The 19,634-nt window shown below is 39.0% G+C and overlaps 1 protein-coding gene across 2 annotated transcripts in view; it reads right to left on the bottom strand.

The window, feature by feature from the left end:
• The window catches only part of PCSK5 (proprotein convertase subtilisin/kexin type 5), a 245,073-nt gene that overhangs the window by 43,968 nt on the left and 181,471 nt on the right, over positions 1-19,634 (bottom strand). Inside the window, exons 21-23 of one of the 2 annotated variants that reach the window (XM_069881190.1) lie at positions 3,301-3,403; positions 1,894-2,030; positions 104-301 (exon numbers count right to left, since the gene is read on the bottom strand). In XM_069881190.1, the coding sequence (XP_069737291.1) occupies positions 104-301; positions 1,894-2,030; positions 3,301-3,403 (438 nt within the window). Of the gene's footprint in view, positions 1-103; positions 302-1,893; positions 2,031-3,300; positions 3,404-16,790; positions 18,632-19,634 lie in introns of those variants that run through there. The other variant, XM_069881191.1, reaches the window with a different exon arrangement.

Below are 19,634 nucleotides of genomic sequence, written 5' to 3'. Positions count from 1 at the left end.
GCTGCCCAAGGCTCCATCCAACCTGGCCTTGAACACCTCCAGTGATGGGGCAGCCACAGCTTCCCTGGGCAACCTCACCACCCTCATAGTGAAGGATGCTTACCTTGTCTACAATTATGCTTCTGACATGTGTTTTGAGTAAGGTAGTAGCCTCTGAAACATCTTTTGCAGTGGCTGGAGTTCAGGCACACATCACAGTGGTCAGAACAAGCCACGCAGGTATTCTCTGAATGGTAGTGACCTGGAGGACAACTCTCTCTGCACTCCCCATGATACAGGAAACGTTCTATCCTTCTTTGATCTGCGTGGCAAAAAAACAGGAAAGAGATATCAGCCACAGAGGCTGTTTAGGCATAAGAAGCAGCTTTGTGAAGCACATCTGATGAGAATTAATACTGTTCACTGATTGATAGATTTTTACAGTTTTACCCCAGATGAGCTAAAATTTATAAAAGTTTCAGGACCTCAAACCTCCCACAGTCCTGGAGATCTATGACATACAAATAAGTGATGCTAGTGGTAATTACAGTTTACATCCATCAATCTAATAAAATAAGGATCAGGATATTTCCATCACTGAATTCTCTTGCAGTGAACATATGAGTAGTTGCACTGTATTGTACATGTTGATGTAGAATTGCCATTTGGAAAGCAAAGCTGCCCTCTTCACTTTTGGAAAGGATCAGTCTGTATCCACAAAAGATTAAACCATAATCCTCATCCTAGTCACAGCTAGACTCCGGAATCATTTAGAATTTAATCTGAGTGATCTTTTCAGCCGCCTTAGGGTATGACTCTCCTCAGTCTTTTCATTTCTTGATGTACAGAAATATAGAAATTTATATTGCTGTCCACCATTCAGAGAGAATCGGGGAACAGTTATATGAACTTTTTCACACAGGACCTCAAGTACAATTTAAAAACTTCATCTATACATTTCCAGGAGTGAGAAAGTCAATCTCATCACCAATGTGACAAATCAATGTCAGGCATATTAGTCTTTACTTGTAATCTCGACACTTATTACTGAATAGAGCCTAGGCCATTAATGACCAGGAGCGAAATAGAAGTAGCAGCGGAAAAGAAAAAGGCTGTGAATCCATTGTGAATCCTCAGAGAGGCTCACCAAAATTTCCTCCTTTTTAAGTGAATTGAAAGTTAAATACTCATTTCCAAGGGTAGTTCAGACTAGTATGTAAAACTCGCTTATTATAGCCATAAGTTCTTCACTCATCAGGTGCTAGAGGTAAGAGGGAATAACTTCTAAAATGGAGCTTCAAAAGGAGAAGAATGGTTTCATGGAATGGCTGCAAATTTAACAATATTATCCTCTCTCTCAAACTATGATCGATAATAATATGTCAAAAATACAGGTTTCTATGTGTTTAAGTGCTACAGTGTACAGCTGTAAGGACACAGCAGCCTGTGGTGGAACCCACCATGATTGTTTCCTAGCTTTCCCCACATAGATGTTTAGGAAAGCACCCTGGCTTGCTGCCTGCTTGTGCAGGTTTGCTCCATTTCGGTGTAGCACATACTGTGTAGAAAGCTCAGGGAGGCATATATTGAACTTTCTTTTCCAGATACAGACTATGTAGGATTTCTACCTTTTTTTTTTCCAGTGCCACTCTTTCTGCTTCCATTAGCATAGGTCCTGTTCAAAATTCCAAGGTAAATGCATAAAGATGCAAGGACAATGAAGAGCTGGGGTTTTCTGGACTTAAAAAAAAATTCTTTAAGTTCCAGTTACCTTGAGGGTTAAAAGAAGATTATGATGCAGGAGCAAAACCCCTACTTATTTTATTGGCTCTGACAATAAAATAAGAGAGCAGAGGGAAAGGGAACTTGGAGGCCAACGAAGGGGAAAAAGCTACAAGATGAAATGTTTTTTACCGGTTCCACAAGTGATGCATTTGTTGGGTTCACTTCCGCTGCAGTCCAGACACGTATGATGGCACAAATTACATTGTCCTCTGAATTCAAATTTTCCTCTGGGGCATTGTATAACACAGTGACCATCATCAAAGACTCTTTTGTGGCAAAGAGAGGCATAATTATAAGTTCAGCAACAATTTGTGCTTTAAATTTAAATGAAAATAACAAGAAACAAGAGGTATTGTTCCCTCAATCTATTTACAATACTCTTTGCATTTTACTCCTTAATTTTCCTAATTTTATTCATATTTACTAAATGGAAAGTCAACCATATTTTGAACCTAGGTCTTAGATGGCAGAGATAGGGTTTTTTTCTTATATTTTTCTGAGACAATCACCTTTTGATTTTGCACCTAGATGTCCTACGACACTCCCTGCAGTGGTCACTGACATCTGTTAGAAGCAAAACAAGACTTCATCTTTCTTTGTGAAGGAGTGATCTGTCTGTTGAAGTTTCCTATTAGTTTTACTTCAAAGGCATCCTGTGAACAGTATTATGACTTCAGTAAAATGACTTTGTGCATGAAGTCAAACATCTATCTGAATCTTGGCCTTCAGGAGCTATATTTTGAGACTTGAATATGTGCAGACACTTAGGAATTTTGCAGCTAAATGTTCTTTTCCTGTGTAGCAAAATATTTGCTACGGAATCCTTCTATGTGATGAAAATTAAGTAGACTTAATGTCTACTGGTTTTAACCTGTTTGGGAGGAAAGCATAAAAGCATCAATGCAATCCAGTGCAACAGAACCAGAGCTTTTGGTGTGAGAATAAAACTATCAGTAGGACATGAGTTTAAAACCAGTAAACTTCTGGATTAGGTGTGAGATGACCTAAACACAAACTCCTCATCTTCAATGTTTTGTGGAAAAGCTTCTTTCTAGTTCTCCTCAGTCCTCATGGCAGGTTAGAAAAATCAGGCTAATTTAAACCACCTCAGTTAGGGGACAATGTTAAGGTGCTGGGAATATCTCCTGACTTATTAGTAACCTCAATATCCATGTTCATGTCTTGTGTCAAAACTCATAGCTGTGTACAACTACAGATGACTTAGACTCTTATTGTTAAATTTGTCACTGTTGTGATTCTAGCAATCATGATTCTGAAAGGATGACAATGAAGGAAAGATTATTTCAGTTATTAAAAGAAATTTTTCTATATCTGTGGGAATCTGGCTAAACATCATCTGCCTGTGTAGTTAACTGTCTTGTTCACATAATGCTTGTTCTGCCCCTTGTTTTTGTTTGGCCTAGTCTTTGCTTGTGTCTTCAGGTGATTCTGCAAGCTAGTGCTACAGACTGTGCAGCCACTTCTCCAGATGACAATGTGAGATGTTTGTGCTGCACTGCATTAGAAGACAGTTACCTTGTGAGTGGGCAGCTGATGCAGCTGTCCGGATTAGGTCCGATGCATTTCTGACAGGATGCTGCACACAATTGACACTCTTGAGAATCATCAAGATATTCCCCTGGTAGAAAAAGAAAATCTGTTTATTTCATCTCAACATCTCAAGTTAAAAAAAAACTTGCATTAAGCCAGGTTGGAAAATATAATGAGTAAAAGGAATTAGATCTGTTTTGAGTTACTGAAATAACAATATTTCCCTGTCATATGAGAATAACAGCTACTGGGTCCCTGGAGTACCAGAAATCTCGGATTTAGTAGCTTCTAGTGATTATTGATTGATTGATTGATTTACTTACTTATTTTTACTTGTTGTGTTAATCTGACAGTGATTCTTGTTGTTTGGATTAATATTATTTCTTTCACATCCGATGAAGTAATAAGACTCCTTAAGGTTCACCATAGAGAGTTACATCAAAATCAGTGCTATCTAGTATTCATTACCTAATGTCCTTTGGTGCAGGTACAACATGCTCACGATTGCAAGTCGAAGCATAAAGAGTGTACTGTCATGTGTGTGGTATGTGCTATGTGAGGAGAAGCTTCCATCAGTCAGGAACATACTGGTGCTTCCCAAACCTCTACCTATAGTATCTTTTACCTCCTTCTCAAGCTGCCACTGGAAGAATCCAGACCTAAAAGTCCTAGGCTTTCATTTAAGCTGAATGAAAATTTGATTCACAAGTGCCACTTTGATCTTGAAAAAAAAAAGTATGGCATTAATTGTTGCCTTAAAGCTGAGATAAAGTTATGAACACTTCCAGATGATAAATATGCTAGTACTACTATGGCACTGAAGTGCAACGTTTGCCTCCTTATTTACAGAACATTAATTAAAATATTTGTACAAACTGCTAATGTGTACACTTCATAACTCTTAGAGCAGAGATACTAATCTGGTAAGTAGTGTGAATACTCCATCCATGTGCAGCATCATGTAGGGGCAGTGAATAGTATTATCAAGCAGTCTCACAAAGCTCAAGATAGAGTCTTTTATTTCAGTTTGTTATGGGGAAATTTGTTCTAACTGAGTCTATATATTTGAGGGAATTGGCTGTTCCTTCACTCTTGAGTAATGGAAGAGTTTGGGCAGAGAGTCTTATATAATACATAATACCTGCAGTTTCTATGGTTACTTCAATATGGAGCAATTTTCCACTTGCACTGCTGCTGAGAAATTCAGATTTGGCAAATGTAGTGAACTTTAGGAGTCAAAATACAAATGTGGAACGACTTGGTTTTGGCTCTCAGTTGCAATGATTTCCTTACATTGAAGAGCGAATAAGTTGTATTAGCAAATATTGCTGTAAGTATAAGCTATAAGTATAAAACAATGTAGGAAAGAAATGTCTTCTAAAATATTGCAAATTATGTTTTCTGTCCCTTGTGCTTTCTACTCTATACTAACCTGCATTAAGAAATTTTGTAACAGTTAAAATCTCCAGTACTATATATAAGCTAGGATAGTACTCACTATGCTAATCTTAAGGGGATGGGAACAGCATAGTTACAAGGATGTACAAACTGGAGTTTCCAGCCAACTGTGGGTGAAAGTTGAGGTGCCCAAAATGTGGGTAAAGATACAATTTTCATTTTGTAGAGGTTAGTGTGATTCCTTAAGATAGGAAAATGGTAAAACAAGCCAAAATCTAGTGACAGAGCCACATAAAACACATGGACAGTGCTCCTCAGAGGCTGGTCTATGATCAATATTAACTGGGAAGACGTTTAGAATTGGGAACAAATGAACTTGATGAGCTCAGGAAGACAGAAATCTGTATGTGCATACATATTAACACATTTTTACAGTTCTTCTTCTCCAAAGAGCATTTTGTGTGTGTGTATATGCATATATGTATATTTACATGCATCTACATAACCCCTCACATACCCATATAGGCCAAACATTGAATCATGTAAATTGTTGTTTTTCCACAGAACTGGTGTAGCTTTTCTGAACTGCAACACTGAATCTTATATGATAAATTACTTTGTAAAGGACTAATGTTAAAAGGTTATAAGAAGTACAGCAGTTTGACACAGATTTCAGCAGTATTCTGAATTTGTCTAGATATTGCAACCCTCAGTTGCAATACAGACTAGGGGATGATAACATTGAGAGCAGCCTTGCAGAGAAGACCTGGGAGTCCTGATGAATAAGAGGCAAAACATGAGCACGAAACGAGCACTTGCAGCCCAGAAGGCCAGCTGCATCCTGGGCAGCATCAAAAGAAGCATGAGCAGCATCAAAAGGAGCATGGCCAGCATGTTGAGGGAGGTGAGACAACATTTGGAACACTGCATCTATCTCTGGAGCCCTCAGCACAGGAGGACATGGAGCTGTTGGAGCAGGTCCAGAAGAGGGCTACAGAAATGATCAAAGGCCTGCAACACCTACCCCCTGAAAAGAGTCTGAGTGAGTTGGAGTAGTTCAGCTTGGAGAAGATCAGACTCTGAAAAGACCTTGTTGCAGTTTTTCAATACTTACAGAGGTCTTATAAGAAAGATGCAGAAAATCTTTTTAGCAAGGCCTGTAGCAACTGGACAAGGGGTAATATTTTTAAACTGAAAGAGGAGATGTTTGGACTAGACAGTAGGAAAAAAGTTTTTACGCTGAGGGTAGTGAAATACTGGAATAGATTGCTCAGAGAGTTTGGAGATGCACCATCCCTGGAAACAGTCAGCATCAAGTTAGAGACTCTGAGCAACCTCATCTTGTCAAAGATGTCTCTGCTCACTGCAGGGCAGGGGTGGACCAGATGACTTTCTTGGTCCCTTCCAACCCAAACTATTGTATGGTTCTATAATTACTTAGACAAAACATTGCATTGATGAACAACTATCACAATACCTAGGATTTCTAGTTCTCACTTTCTATTAAAGAAGACTGTTGCCTGCTGTCAAGTGGATCATCAGACCATTGAAGGTTTTGCTTAATGCAGGCCTCTTGAGTCTTTCTGATATGTATTTAGAGGGTATAATATGGAATCTCAGAGCCTCAAATGCTTTATGAGATTGTAAAATATATTTGAATCATATGTATACACACACAGATATTTGGGCAATTTACAACCATGAAAAAATGTAGTATCTGGAAAGTCTTCTTGTTACAGATCTAGTGGCTCAGTTCTTTATACTACCAGCTTTACATCACTGGGAAATCTCTCAGGGCAACATTGTTAAATAATTTGTTTTCTGATGTTTTGTGATACGTGTTGGAAAATCTTTTTGTTTCTCCAGTCCTTCACTTTATTTGCCCACACTGCCTGTATGCTTATTCACTAGACCTGACCTACTAATTCATACACCTTGGCTATGCCTATTCAAATCCTTCCCACATGGTAGAAGCCCTTAGTTTTAAAAGGGTTTTGTTATTTCTTTGTTATGCCTTTCATTGGAGTGCTGTAATTCATTTCAGCTGTGCTGGAATAATGCCAGGGAGACCAGTTCTTTACTTTATCCTCTGAGGTGAAGCATTTCAAAGCATACTATTATAAGAATGTGCACCAGAAAATACTTACATATTCGGCCCTGTGAGTTGCAAGTCACAATTATAACAGTAGATCTGCCACTAAATGTTAATGAAATATTTTTTAGTGTATATTCAAAGAATTAACACGGAAATGCAACTTTAAAGAAGACTTCAAAACTATTCCACAGGACAGTTTAACTGTTAGTCAGAGTTCTTTGTGGGTGATATATTTCTTTACAAACCTCACTAGATAAATACTAGTTACCAAATCCTCAAGTCTCTATCTTTTTTTTTTCTTTCTTCTGTATTAAAATCCTTTATCTGCCCACGATTTGTAATAGTGGAACATTGTCAACAACGTGTCTGAGCTGTGCCTTCAGTCAGGCAATGCTTTTCGAATACTTTGGATCATTCCATATTTAACCTTCATTTATTTCTGCCTTTTATTATCTTGCCACCTGTTTAAAAACATTTTTAGTCCAGTTTAAAAATACAGGGAGAGAGGCATTATAGGAATAAGGCTATGTTAACAGGCATAATGCTTTGAATGTATAATTTGAATGTAAGATTTGAATGTATAATTTTTGGTGTCCTCAGTTAGAAATGTTTAATTCCACACTTGGGCCACATCAGGTTGCAGGCTGTGCCTTTAGATGTATACAAGAGCCCTATACTTATGCTGAGTTCCTGTCAGTTGATATGATGCATTTTAAAATGAGATAAGGACTAGTATCTCCCATTAAGGAAGCAGAAAAACTGAGTGGCCATTAAGATCATCAAGTTAGGGTGTAATAGCAGACTAGAACCTGTCTCTCCTAAGTCCCAGATGAGATCACTGTCATGGTTGCCAGGTTGTTGCTATGCCTTCACATAAGCAGTATCAAGTGTACAGCCCACGTCAGTATTTCTTTCCTTCTTTTGAAAGCTGCGTTTCGGGAGACCGGTTAGATGAGGGTGTGAAGATCCTTGCAAGGTGTGCTTGGAGATATGCAGTTCTGTGTGCTGGCAGTCGTAAACAGTTCTTCCCTTCGGAGCCCTGCCATGAAACTTGGTCATTGCAAGTCACACGTTACTTCCCTATTTTTCTTAATCAAATAAAATAATTTTACCTAATTTAAAATTCTTCATTTGTTATCTTCTATAGCATTGCCCTAGTGGCTTTTCTTTATAATCAGTGAAAAAAAAATGACCTTATTTCCTCAATTTTTTTCATGTTTAATTTCATGAGAACCCGGGCTTTTACATGTATGGCTTACAAAGATTTCACATAGCAGGTAAATAAACATTGATCAGAGTTGTTTCATCAATCGGTGATGAGAACCAATAGGATTCAGTCTTAAGGAGATTTCTGCTTTTTCCATGTTTGGCCTTGATACTTTTTAATTTAACTGACTTGTGGGAGCAGCTCCTTGAGTTTTGCTGAAGGAATTTTTATACATAAAGCTTAAGTAGACTGACCTGTGTATAACAAGCCATTAATATTTACCCTGAGGATTTGTCTTAAAGTTATCTCTCTGACAGAAATCCCATCCTCATCTTAAAAATGTTAGGACATGGGGACTACAACATTTGTTCCCCCCCCAAATTTTGGGCAGTCATACAAAATTGGAGGCTGGTTTCCAGTTATTTATCTACCTTTGGCTTTCAGTCTTCTGCTACATATTCTTCTTCCCTCACGCATTTTCCACAATGATAAAATTTCTATTTCCCTATTTGGATGTGCAGAAGGGACAAAGAAGACACCCTTCGTAGGCAAAGCTTTGAGGTACTGTGATTTGAGGTGGTGAGAGGGACTCCATATTGCAGTTATCTTTTCAAAAGTGCTCTAGGCTGTGGAATTAGAATGTTGGTTCCCAAGTTACTGAAGCTCCTCCTTGTGAGGGAAAGCAGAACCTTGAAAAGGACTGAACAACTCTTCCCTGAACAGTGGTGTGTGGAGCTGAGTGTGATATAATGATTTTAGAATGAAAGGCCCTTTTGTTGGAGGATTAGCTAGGATCACACAGAGCCTGAGGTTAGCTTTAATTGTGACAGGCAAGAGAGAAGTAACTGCCTTTATCAACTGCACTATCTTACACAGCCCTTTATTCTTTTCCCTGCAGAATAAAAATATTTACATTAGCCAAAGCTGCCTTATTTTCAGACACAAAGGGATTTTCTCCCCTTCTTTATTCTGTGTCTTTCTTTCCTCATTTCTATGCAGTATTTATACAATTGTTGTTAGAAATCCATCAAGGAGCCAGGGCCCGAGGGGGTACCGAGGGGGCATAAACAGACATCTTTTAGCATTTTAAGATCCAGCTTTAAACTTCCACTTGTACTTTTTTTTTTTTTAGCATTTAAAAAATCAGCCTTAAACCTCTGTTTATACTAGTAACATTGATGCCTGCAAGTAAAAGCTGTCTGGGATCAGCGTTTGTCCCTTGCCTCAGCAAGTGCAAAGGTCAGAGCTTGGTAAAGTTTCCTGCTTCTCACCTGAGAGCCTGAAAGTTTCATGGGGCCTGAAAGTTGACAGCCCCATGACACAATAAGAAGGGAAATGGAACAATCCTTATGTGTATTGCTAATGATTTGGTTTGTGCCTTCTCATTTCTTGAAGGAAGGGGAAATATTTTGGCATTCTTAAAATTTTAGATGGACAATGGTAAAAATCTGTTTAGCCCCTCCATTTCTGCAGCTTCCCAACAGGAAGTTTCCCTGTCTGATCTTGTCAAGCTTCCTATTTTTTGTAAAGATCAGTAGCCAGGAATTTCCTAAAAGAAGGAGGAATGGAGACACCTGAATCTCACTGAACATTATCTCATCATGCTGATAGTACTGCTTTGGAAATCTAGGTATTTTACTGTCAAATATGCAAAAGAAAGGTGGAAGATAACTGTATACACATGTAAAGTTGATATTACTTGTACCTGGAGTACAATAAAGACAGGATCTTTCAGTGCTGGAGGAAAATACTTGTCATGTTCCAGAGGCAGCCATGGTAGCATGATGTCTCTCTCTTACGTTATATAGCAAGGAATATGTAATTGGTATACACAGAGTCTTCCCTGTCCACAAGATTTCTGCAGTCTGACTTGGGTAGGTATAAACCTGAAATGGGAAGGGCTGGACATCTCATGGTAGTGTTTCGGTAATGTCATCTGTCTTAAACAGAGACCACTGCACAGTGTTTGCACTGGCGATCTCCAGCTTACTTAACTAGGATGTGAACACAGGTCTGCTGATAACTGGGCAGTTTTCAATAGGCAAACTATTGCCCTGACAAGATATAGCAACACAGAATCGTACTGCTAATCAAACGCAATATCTATTTAATTTGCAGAGATGAATACATAGAACCATAAAGGTTGGAAAACATCTCAAAGATGAACAAGTCCAGCTGTCAGCCCAACAACACCATGCCTGTTAAAAAGTGTCCCCAAGTATCACATTTATGCATTTTTTAAACACCTCCAGGGATGGTGACTCTACAACTTCCCTGGACAGCCTGTTCGAATTTTTCACCACTTCATCAGTAAGGAAGTTTTTCCTAATATCCAATCTAAACCTCCCATGGCACAACTTGAGGCCATTTCTTATTGTCCTATCACCTGTCATTTGGGAAAACTTCACTGCCTTTCTCCGGACACACTCCAGCACCTCAAGGTCTTTCTTGTACTGAGTGGCCCAAAACTGAACACTTGAATTGAGGCACAGTACCAATCACAATCATTTCACTAATCCTGTTGGCCATACTATTTCTGATACAAGGCAGGATGCTGGTGGTGTTCTTGGCCACAGCACACTGCTGGCTCACGTTCAGTCAGCTGTCAACCAGCACCCTCAGGTCCTTTTCTGCCAGGAAGCTTTCCTGCCACTCTTCCCTAACCCTGTAGTGCTGCACGAGGTTGTTGTGGCCCCAGTGCAGGACCCAGCACTTGGCCTTGTCAAACCTCATATAAATGACCTTGCTCCATTGATCCAGCTTTTCCAGGTCCCTCCACAGAGACTTCATTCAAGCAGATCAACACTTCTGCCCTATTTGGTGTCATCTGCAGACTCGCTGAGGGAGCCCTCAATCCCCTCACCCAGATCACTGATAAAGATATTAAACAGACCTGGTACCAAAATTGAGCCCTCGGGAACACTGCTTGTGACTGGCCATCGAATGGATTTAATTCCTTTTACCACAAATCTCTGGGTTCTGCCATGCAGCCATTTTTTTGCCCAGTGAAGAACACACCTGTTTAAGCCCTGAGCAGCTTAAAATTCTCCAGGAGAATTTTTTAGGAAATGGTGTTTAAAGCTTTACTAAAGAAGAGGTAAATAATGTCCACAGGCTTTCCCTCTCCCACTAGGTTGGTCATCTGGTCTTAGAAGGAGACCAGGTTGGTCAAGCAGGACCTGCCTTTCATAAACCCATGCTGGCTGGGCCCGGTCCCTTGGTTGTCCTGCATATAGTTGGTGAGCTCATGCAGGATGAACATCTCCATAATCTTCCCTGGTACTGAGGTCAGGCTGGCAGGCCTGTCATTCCCCAGATCCTCTTTTCTGTCCTTCTTGTAGATGAGTGTTGCATTGGCAAGACTGCAATCTCCTGGGACCTTCCATGTTAACCAGGATTGCTGATAAATGATGGAGAGTATCTTGGTAAGCTCCTAAACCAGCTCTCCCAGTACTCTTCGGTGGATCCCAGATGGCTCCATAGACCTGTGAATGGTAAGGTGGCACAGCAGGTTGTTGGCTGCTTCCACCTATATTATGGGGGGCTTATTCTGCTCTCCACCCCTGTCTTCCACATCAGAGGGCTGAATGCCCTGGGGGTAACTGGTATGACTATTAAAGACTGAGGCAAAGAAGACACTAAGTACCTCAGTCTTTTGTTCCACCCATTCCCATCCCCCTTGCCGCTTCTAACAAAGGATGGAAATTCAACTTGGTTCTCTTTTTGTTGCAAATGCATTAGTAAAAATATTTTTAGTTATGTCTTATAACAGCAGCCAGATTGAGTCTCTGTATGACCTAACAAGATCCCCTTACTCTTCTTGAGTTGTATGCCCCCTCTTCCAAAAGTGGTAAGCATATTAAAGCCTGAAAGAGATGTGACAAAGATACTTTTACATCCTTGGAAGTAAGGAGGACACCAAATTAAGTCTTTTGATGAGAAGTACAAAACAATAAATTTTATTCCTAGCTGTAACTCTTCAGCCAATTTAACACCCTTAAAATCTCCCCTTGCTTAAAATTTCCTCTGATTCCTTCTCTCCACTACAAGCATTTCAGCAATAGCCAAGGTAATAGTTTTTGATGATTACCCTGGAAAGCATAGTAAAGAGTGTTCCCTTTAATGATCATGTATTCCATGCTGAGGGTGGAGAAACAGGTAAATTATGCAGCCATCCTATTTCAGATACAGCTGGAGAGAGGCTTTGTAGGTACCAAGTGCCTATGGGAGCTCTTTGACCTCTCCTTTCAGTCTTGGGATTGAAAGTGTTCAGGGAGGCTGTGCTAGAGGCAGACCCAGCCAGCAGCATTTATATACCTTCAGTTTAGTATGGCCTGGCTCGTGGAGTAAGAAGAGGGCTACTTTATTTGGGAATGAATATTTGAGTTATTTCTGCCTTTTAATCCAGTCGCACAGAACAGCACACTAGCATGGTCACAAGCAATGCAATTCATGGGACTGGCAAACAGGTGCTAGATTTTCCTTCTAACACGCTTCTCAGAGAACATTTGTAGCATCAGAAGGAGAGCTGTGTTCAGGCCAAGGACAAATGTAAAATGAAAAGATATGCAGTATTATCTGAACTGTAACTAAATCATAGTAGCCATGCTCCAGTGAACATTCAGTACCATTATTGAGTTTGCATGATGGAACCATTAATTCTCCTTGGGTAAATAAATATTCAGAGCCTGTCAATGTACTAGTTTCTCTTCCCAGTCTGACTGGAAAAATGGGTATTTAATCAGCTTATTGTGCAGCACCGTAAAGCAAAGGTGTCTACTGTGTTTTGCAATGGGACAGTATTTTTTGCTTTGAAAAGCTATGTTGTTTTCCCAGAAGACCTTCAACAAATCTATCCCTGAAATAGTGAGAAACACCGATAAATAATGATTGAATAAGGTGCATTCGCCTAAGCTGTGCCTTGCCCATCTTTGGCAGCAAAAAGACATAAAAACCCCCAGCCTTTGGTGTTGCACTAAGACGCTGCATTTGTTGCTCAGTGGAATTATTTTTTTAAATGCTCAGAGCTTTCCTATCACAATCCACTTTCCTTTGACTATATCTCCCATGATACAAGTGAAAATTGGCTCAATTTTTATGCAAGAAACATTGCTTTTTAATCCAGAAAGAAAATCCTTCCAGGAGAGTTTCAATCACAGTGTGGCTATTAAAATATGTCTGTGGTGGTGTCTGCTACCCTTGCACAGCAGGTGAACATTACTGCAAACTCTGTGGCTTTATCCTGAGGATTTCAGAACAGTTTCCCTAATGAGACCCAAAGTTACTGTGCTCTAAGGCTTCACAAAAATGTCCCAGGACTTCATTAGGTCTGGATCCAGTTTGCTTATCAGTGTCAAACCAACAGTGGAAATGCATATGTTGGTTGCACTTCCACTGGCTGGATACAATCCTAAGGTTCAGAGCCTTAGATTGCTCACAAGGTCCCTGTTTTCTACCCACAATTCTTGAGCCCTTGCTAATGAGGAGGATTTAAGCCCCAATACATTCTCACTACAAGTAGTAGTAAATAATCAGATGATCTATTTAATCAAAAATTAAATCTCCCGAGATACCTTAAGAGAAGTAAATAAAAATTATGCCAAATAAAAATCAGTTTGCCTCTGATAAGCAAAATGTTCATCAAAAATACATTTTCAACCATTTTTTTTTTCATGTATCAAAACTGCATATGCTGAACAAACTCATGCTAGTTGCTGGTGGTGTCAGCTTCTTTTTGATGAAAACTTGACTAGGATTTTTCTTTGTATAATTAAATCTTTTTTAATGTTTGCTTAAAATATTTTGCACAAACATCTAATGGCAGTACTGGTGGTTTTAATTTATTCTGCACCAATGACATGACAATGTCATATCCAATATAAACATAAGGCATAGTAACGGATCACAGAAGTGTTATTGTTCCATGAGTTGCACTGCAAACTGAAAGCTTTGACTCATATAAGCAGTCACTTAAATATTTTTACAGGAATCTTGAATTCATAATAGGCCTTCTTACAGTCACTCAGTTCATTAAATAATTTCATTAAAAAGTAGCAGATAGATAGTCACCTAAAGTGGCCACTGATACAGATGCTTACTCTGATTGTAATGTGTCTGTGAAGAGGATTGACTTGGTCATCACCAGTTGCACCTTGTATTTAGTAATGGATGAAACTGCTGTAGTCAGCACTACTAACCCTGTGTGTAGGCTTACTCATGTTCAAGCCTCATATTGTCATACCTCTTATAATTACCTGTCAATATGGAAGAAGCAGCAGCCCTGCTGCTATATTCACTAGCAGGGGATTGCTCAGAATTTCACAGGAGACTTGGAAGTTGCAGTCCCAATAGAAACTATAGTAGTCTCTAAGGTCTCATAGGGAAATCTTTATTAGAAAACTGTGGTCTCCACAAAGGAGGTTTGCAAAGCCTCTTCAGAAAGAGGCAGAATGTGCCAGTGAAAACTGGTGTGTGGGTAGGCAGGGTCTAAGCCAAACACCACAGGAGCTACTGGTCAGAAGCATAAGGATTCCATCAACATATCCTGGCAGGTATCAGGTTTGGTAAACCCACAACACTGGTTTGTGTGGCTGAGGTGGAGAGATGCAGCTAGAAAGGGAATGAGACTGTAACCCCATTGTAGAAAAGGAAAAATTTCTTGTATTACAAAATGATGCCCTCACGTATCAGGTTTATGTAGGTAGGATGTTCTGCTGGTCTAGGGCCAGCTAAATTATTTTCTGATTAAAAATACTGTGTTACTGTGTTTGAGTCTTTTAGTAAAGAAGAGGTCTAGTTGGGTGCCGAATTTGCATTTAAATCAAACATTGTGTAAGGATTCTCTTAAACAGACATGAACTGGTAAACACTTTATCATGGAAGTGACATATCTTAACAAGAAGAGCATCTTCAATTTGTCATTGCTTTTTGACTCGTGATTTGAATAAGGCAGAAATCAATGAACAGATTTGGACTGGTGCCATCCACAAACATGGAGAACAGTCTCATATTGTTTATGCTTAGTAGGTTCTGATCTTGCTGTAATTCTCCGCATCTGTTCTGCATGCCAACAACAGTGTCAAATACTGAACACTCAAACTACTCACCATTGAACGAGAGCAGGAACATCAATCACCAAAGAAAACTGCAGCTGGGAACAAACTAGCTTCCTTCAATTGCAATCCTGTGGCTGCAGCAATCCTCTTGTACAAGGTCTAACTATAGTGCTACTTCCAAATTCTGCTGGCATCTGGCTACTGATACTAAGGTATCACAAATAAAACTGACATCAGAAAGTACTGGTTTTCAGCCTTAAAGTCAGTTATCTTCTTATTTGTCTGTGAGACTTCATAGTTCGGCATTTACTGATACACCCTCTAGAGCAGACTTCTTTGGCCAGAGCTATAACAAGTTTATTGCCATCCTTTGTACATTTCCTACCCAAAGAAGATGAAACTTTGACAATAAAAAACACCATGATTGATTGACTTTCTCATGACAGTTGGACAATGAAGGTGGGGTCAGAGCTAGAAGATGAAGCTCCTCATACAGTATTGGTGTGAGTGTTAGGACGAACTTTTTTCCAGGCCTTACCAAACTACTGCTAAGAATGTGCCATCCCACATATACTTACTCCCAGGACTCACAGGGAAACTGTGAGAATGATGACCTAACTACTTGGTTTGGAAACCAAGTTGGCAACAACGAGATGTTTAAAGCAGAAAAGTGGGGGCTTTTTTTTAGGATGTTCTTTACACAGCCCCAGTGAACATCCTTAAGGTGTCATTCAGTTTCCACTAAGGTTGTAGGACTAAGTGGGAAATGAATGAGAGCATCAGCTAATGTAGATGGAGGATCTCACCCTTCAAAGTCACAGATGAGTCTGCACAGAGTCCCCTTTTAAACTGCTGGCAAGAACAGAGAGCCTGCTCTTCTCAAATGGCAGTCTGAGGTTGTGATTTGAGACCTACTGGATATGAGTACTGGCACAAGAATAGACATCAGCATCACACTGTGGAAACAGCCATGAGTGACTGCAAATAGCAAACTTTCCGCATAAACTGCCTGAGCCAATAGGCAGTTACGCATTTCACTTTTTAATCCTAGGCACGCAAGAGATTAGATTCCTTACAAATTTTAACAGATCAGGAGAAGCCAACATTGTTACCCAGTGGGGTTCAGACATGGCTGTACTGCTACTGCAGAAAAGGTGTCTTCCATGGAAGTCGGTTATTTCTGCAATCATGAATTCCAAAACTTAAACAAAACACAAATCCACATTAAAATTAAAGGCCCTTACCCTCTCAATTTATTTCAATGAGTGGTGTGTGGTATCTAAGTGCTCTATATCATAAAGCTACCTGTGCCCTTCAACAAAGGGGCATATATAGATTCACATATAGATTATCAACATGTTTTTTTCTAGACCAAAAGAACAGGAACTTAGGTTAATTTAATAGAAAAAATAAAATACGGAATAACATGGGTTTTGGCCAATATCAATTACAACAGAACTACCCTATTTTACAAATAACAGCTGAACATTTTACACATGTACAGTATTTTTTTCAGTAAAAATGAATTTGGATATAACAAAGTGTCAGTTTCTTAAAAGAAAACAAAGATATTAATTTCTTCTCTATAATAGTGTTAGAGACATTTGTAAGTATCCAAACAAATTCTTTACAATCCATTACACAATTAAATCTCAATTATGAATATATATTTATATATAATATATATATTAACTTAAAATTTGAAAGCATTATGTTCTAGTTAAACATGTTATACTGAGAAACGAGGCAGTAACAGACTAGTAGTTAAACTAGCACAAATTTAATTATTTTAAATGTGAATGTTTATCAGGAAATTTGTAATGAGCACCAAAAGAGCTTGACTGGCCCTCTATAATATCGAATCAGGTTGTAATAGTTTATCTGCTCTTTACTAAAGGTGGCACATTGCATCTACAGGTTTGTACTCATTCATTTGAAAAACTTCCACAATCATTTTTGATCCTCTTTATTTTCTAATGTTTACATGCTTGAACACCTGCACTCCGTTTTCTATTTGTGTGTCCTGGAAAGATAACTGAGAAAGACACTTTGCACATTGCATATCCCCTTAAAACAATATATTTGAAGTTCAATTTTCTGTTTTCTACAAAACATCTTTCTTTTGAACAGTATGCTAAGCGAAGTTGATGAAAATACTTTAAACGAAAACATATACTGGCAGCCATGTGCCTGGGTAAAGGCAGGAGATTCTTCTCTCACCACTGAGGATGGTTTTTCAGTGAGGTAACTCCGCTAGCCTCAGCAGGACTATTCCTGACGAAATTTATATTGTGAGCAGTTAAAAACAGATTCAGGCCCCTCATGACACCGTTTCATTACACCAATTTGTCACGTTACACCAATTAGTTGATAACAAATCTCATTTGATACACCAATGAGAACAATTGATTTATTGCCCTATATGTAATTATTCCTGGAGATGTATTTGGCACAATCATAAATCCAGTCCTGTAAACACATCCTGTCGCATATAGTCACACTGGCATTTACATATGGGCACTATGAAATAGCTCCACATATCTGTATGATAATATCCCCTTTTTTGTGAACATTACAAGACAACAATAATTTACATGTTAGCAATGTTTTCTAACTTCTAGCGTATACATTACTCTGGCTTATGCAAACCAAAAGAAGTAGTATCTTTTGAATTTGTTCACTACAGGAACAATTTTTTTTTTAAAGTTTATTTGAAATAGCTTTGACAATTTAAAAAAATAAAATAAAAATCCTAGCATATCTGTTAATAAGCTAGCTGTCTAAAAAATGAAATCTATGTGACCAAAACCACTTTTTGGGCAAACATATATACAAACTGCATGTGATACAAAAAACAGCACACAGCAGAGGAAGTAAGAAAGAAATGTGTGCAGAAATGTTCTCTTTTCTTTTTTTAAATACTGTTACAAAAGGGGCAGAACTTAGTCCTGCAGCTAATGATGTTTTTGATCCCCTCAGGAACTCAAGTTCCCCCTGTCTATACACATATCACAAAAAAGACTAATGCAAACATTTTTGTATTGTTTAGTTTTAATCCATGTAAACTTGTGCTGTATTCTTGAAACACTCTTTAAAGATCTTGAAGGGGAAAGAAGTAGGAAGAAAAGGGGAGTAAAAGGACCTTCAAAAAACAGGAATAATCCTAAGGTTGACAGGAAATCAAATAATGATTTAAATGTTAATTTTGGCATCAAATGCTTTGGTCACACAATACTGACTCTGTGATCCTGGATGCTCAGCTCTAGACATCCAGTTATGAAAGGTAGGTGTGTTGTAGTTTTTCCACTAAAGTTCCAACAAACAGTTCACCATCTCCCCACACAAAGAAAGGGGAGAGAGAGAGGTTGCTTTTTTTTTTCCTTTTTCAATATTACGGATTAATCTATAAGTCTACAGGAGGAGGAGGACGCTGGGAGGTGTTAGTTCACCCCTTATGTGTACATGTTCTGCAACACAATTGCTGAAGCACTTTCCGCTGGCAGAGATTGTTCTTTTTCACCAGCATACAGAATCCTCCCTCAGCCCAGGACTCTTCCGTGGCTTCCAGAGGGCAGCAGCAAGAGAAGGTTGGTCGAAGAAGGGAGAAGTTGAAGGTTTGGAGAGCATGGCGTGTACAATGGAGGAAGGTTTAATTGGTCAGACAGGCAGATTTGGTTGAAGAGACCATTCAGGAGCAGGTAGCAAGTAGGAAATATGGTCCATCAAAAGGAATTTCAGTCAACAGCATTTTTTTCAGGAAGAGATATTGTGTGGTCCAACAGTGAATGATTGGTATCCATTTGTGAAAAGGAAAAAAAGATTAGAATGAGAATCATTAGAAAACAGTGATATTTACAGCAAAGAAATTTGTTCTCAAATTTTATGAATCAAAAGAATAAAACAGTCAAACCACAGAAAAAGAATAAAATGTTCTCAACAGAAATGCATATCCTACCGAGTGAGCTAGGCTAGTAACCACTGCTTGATTGTCAAGCAATGAAATGAGACTCTTTTTGCTTCGTAAATTAACAGGAAAAAAAATCCCTTTTGGATTTCTCTTGGCTATCCTAGGTCGCTGAGGACATGTGCTGTGTGGTGGGATCCAGCATGGTGCATTGCAATTGCCATAAGGCCCACACACTGCAGTCCTCTCATGGCAGCTGCGCTTGGAAGAACAGGAGAGACAGTACTGGTAGGGGGTGTCTCCAGTCTTGTGCAACTACACATGTGTCTGATTGAAGTTGCATGTGTACAGATTAAGAAGGATTTATGTAACCATACTGAAGACCAAAATGGTATGTCAAAAGTTTGCACTGCAGAATTCAACCGCAATACCATACTGAGACTGTGGTTACTCAAAACTCTCTGCATTACACTTCATCTTCATTTGTCCATCTATATCTGACTTTCTCTAGAACGTCATTTCTCCAACGATAGCTGGACTTTGTCTAGATTACAATGACACATTTAATGTCCTGATGTGAAAAGGTCTCATGACTGGTTTACCAGTACCTGTAATGTAACTTAAAGATGGACATGATACTTTTCAAAGTTTGAAGGCTTA

This window comes from Phaenicophaeus curvirostris, chromosome Z, assembly GCF_032191515.1.
Source record: "Phaenicophaeus curvirostris isolate KB17595 chromosome Z, BPBGC_Pcur_1.0, whole genome shotgun sequence".
Lineage (NCBI taxonomy): Eukaryota > Metazoa > Chordata > Aves > Cuculiformes > Cuculidae > Phaenicophaeus > Phaenicophaeus curvirostris.
The sequence above is the reverse complement of the archived record's forward strand: the minus strand, read 5'-3'. Positions and strand labels throughout refer to the sequence as shown.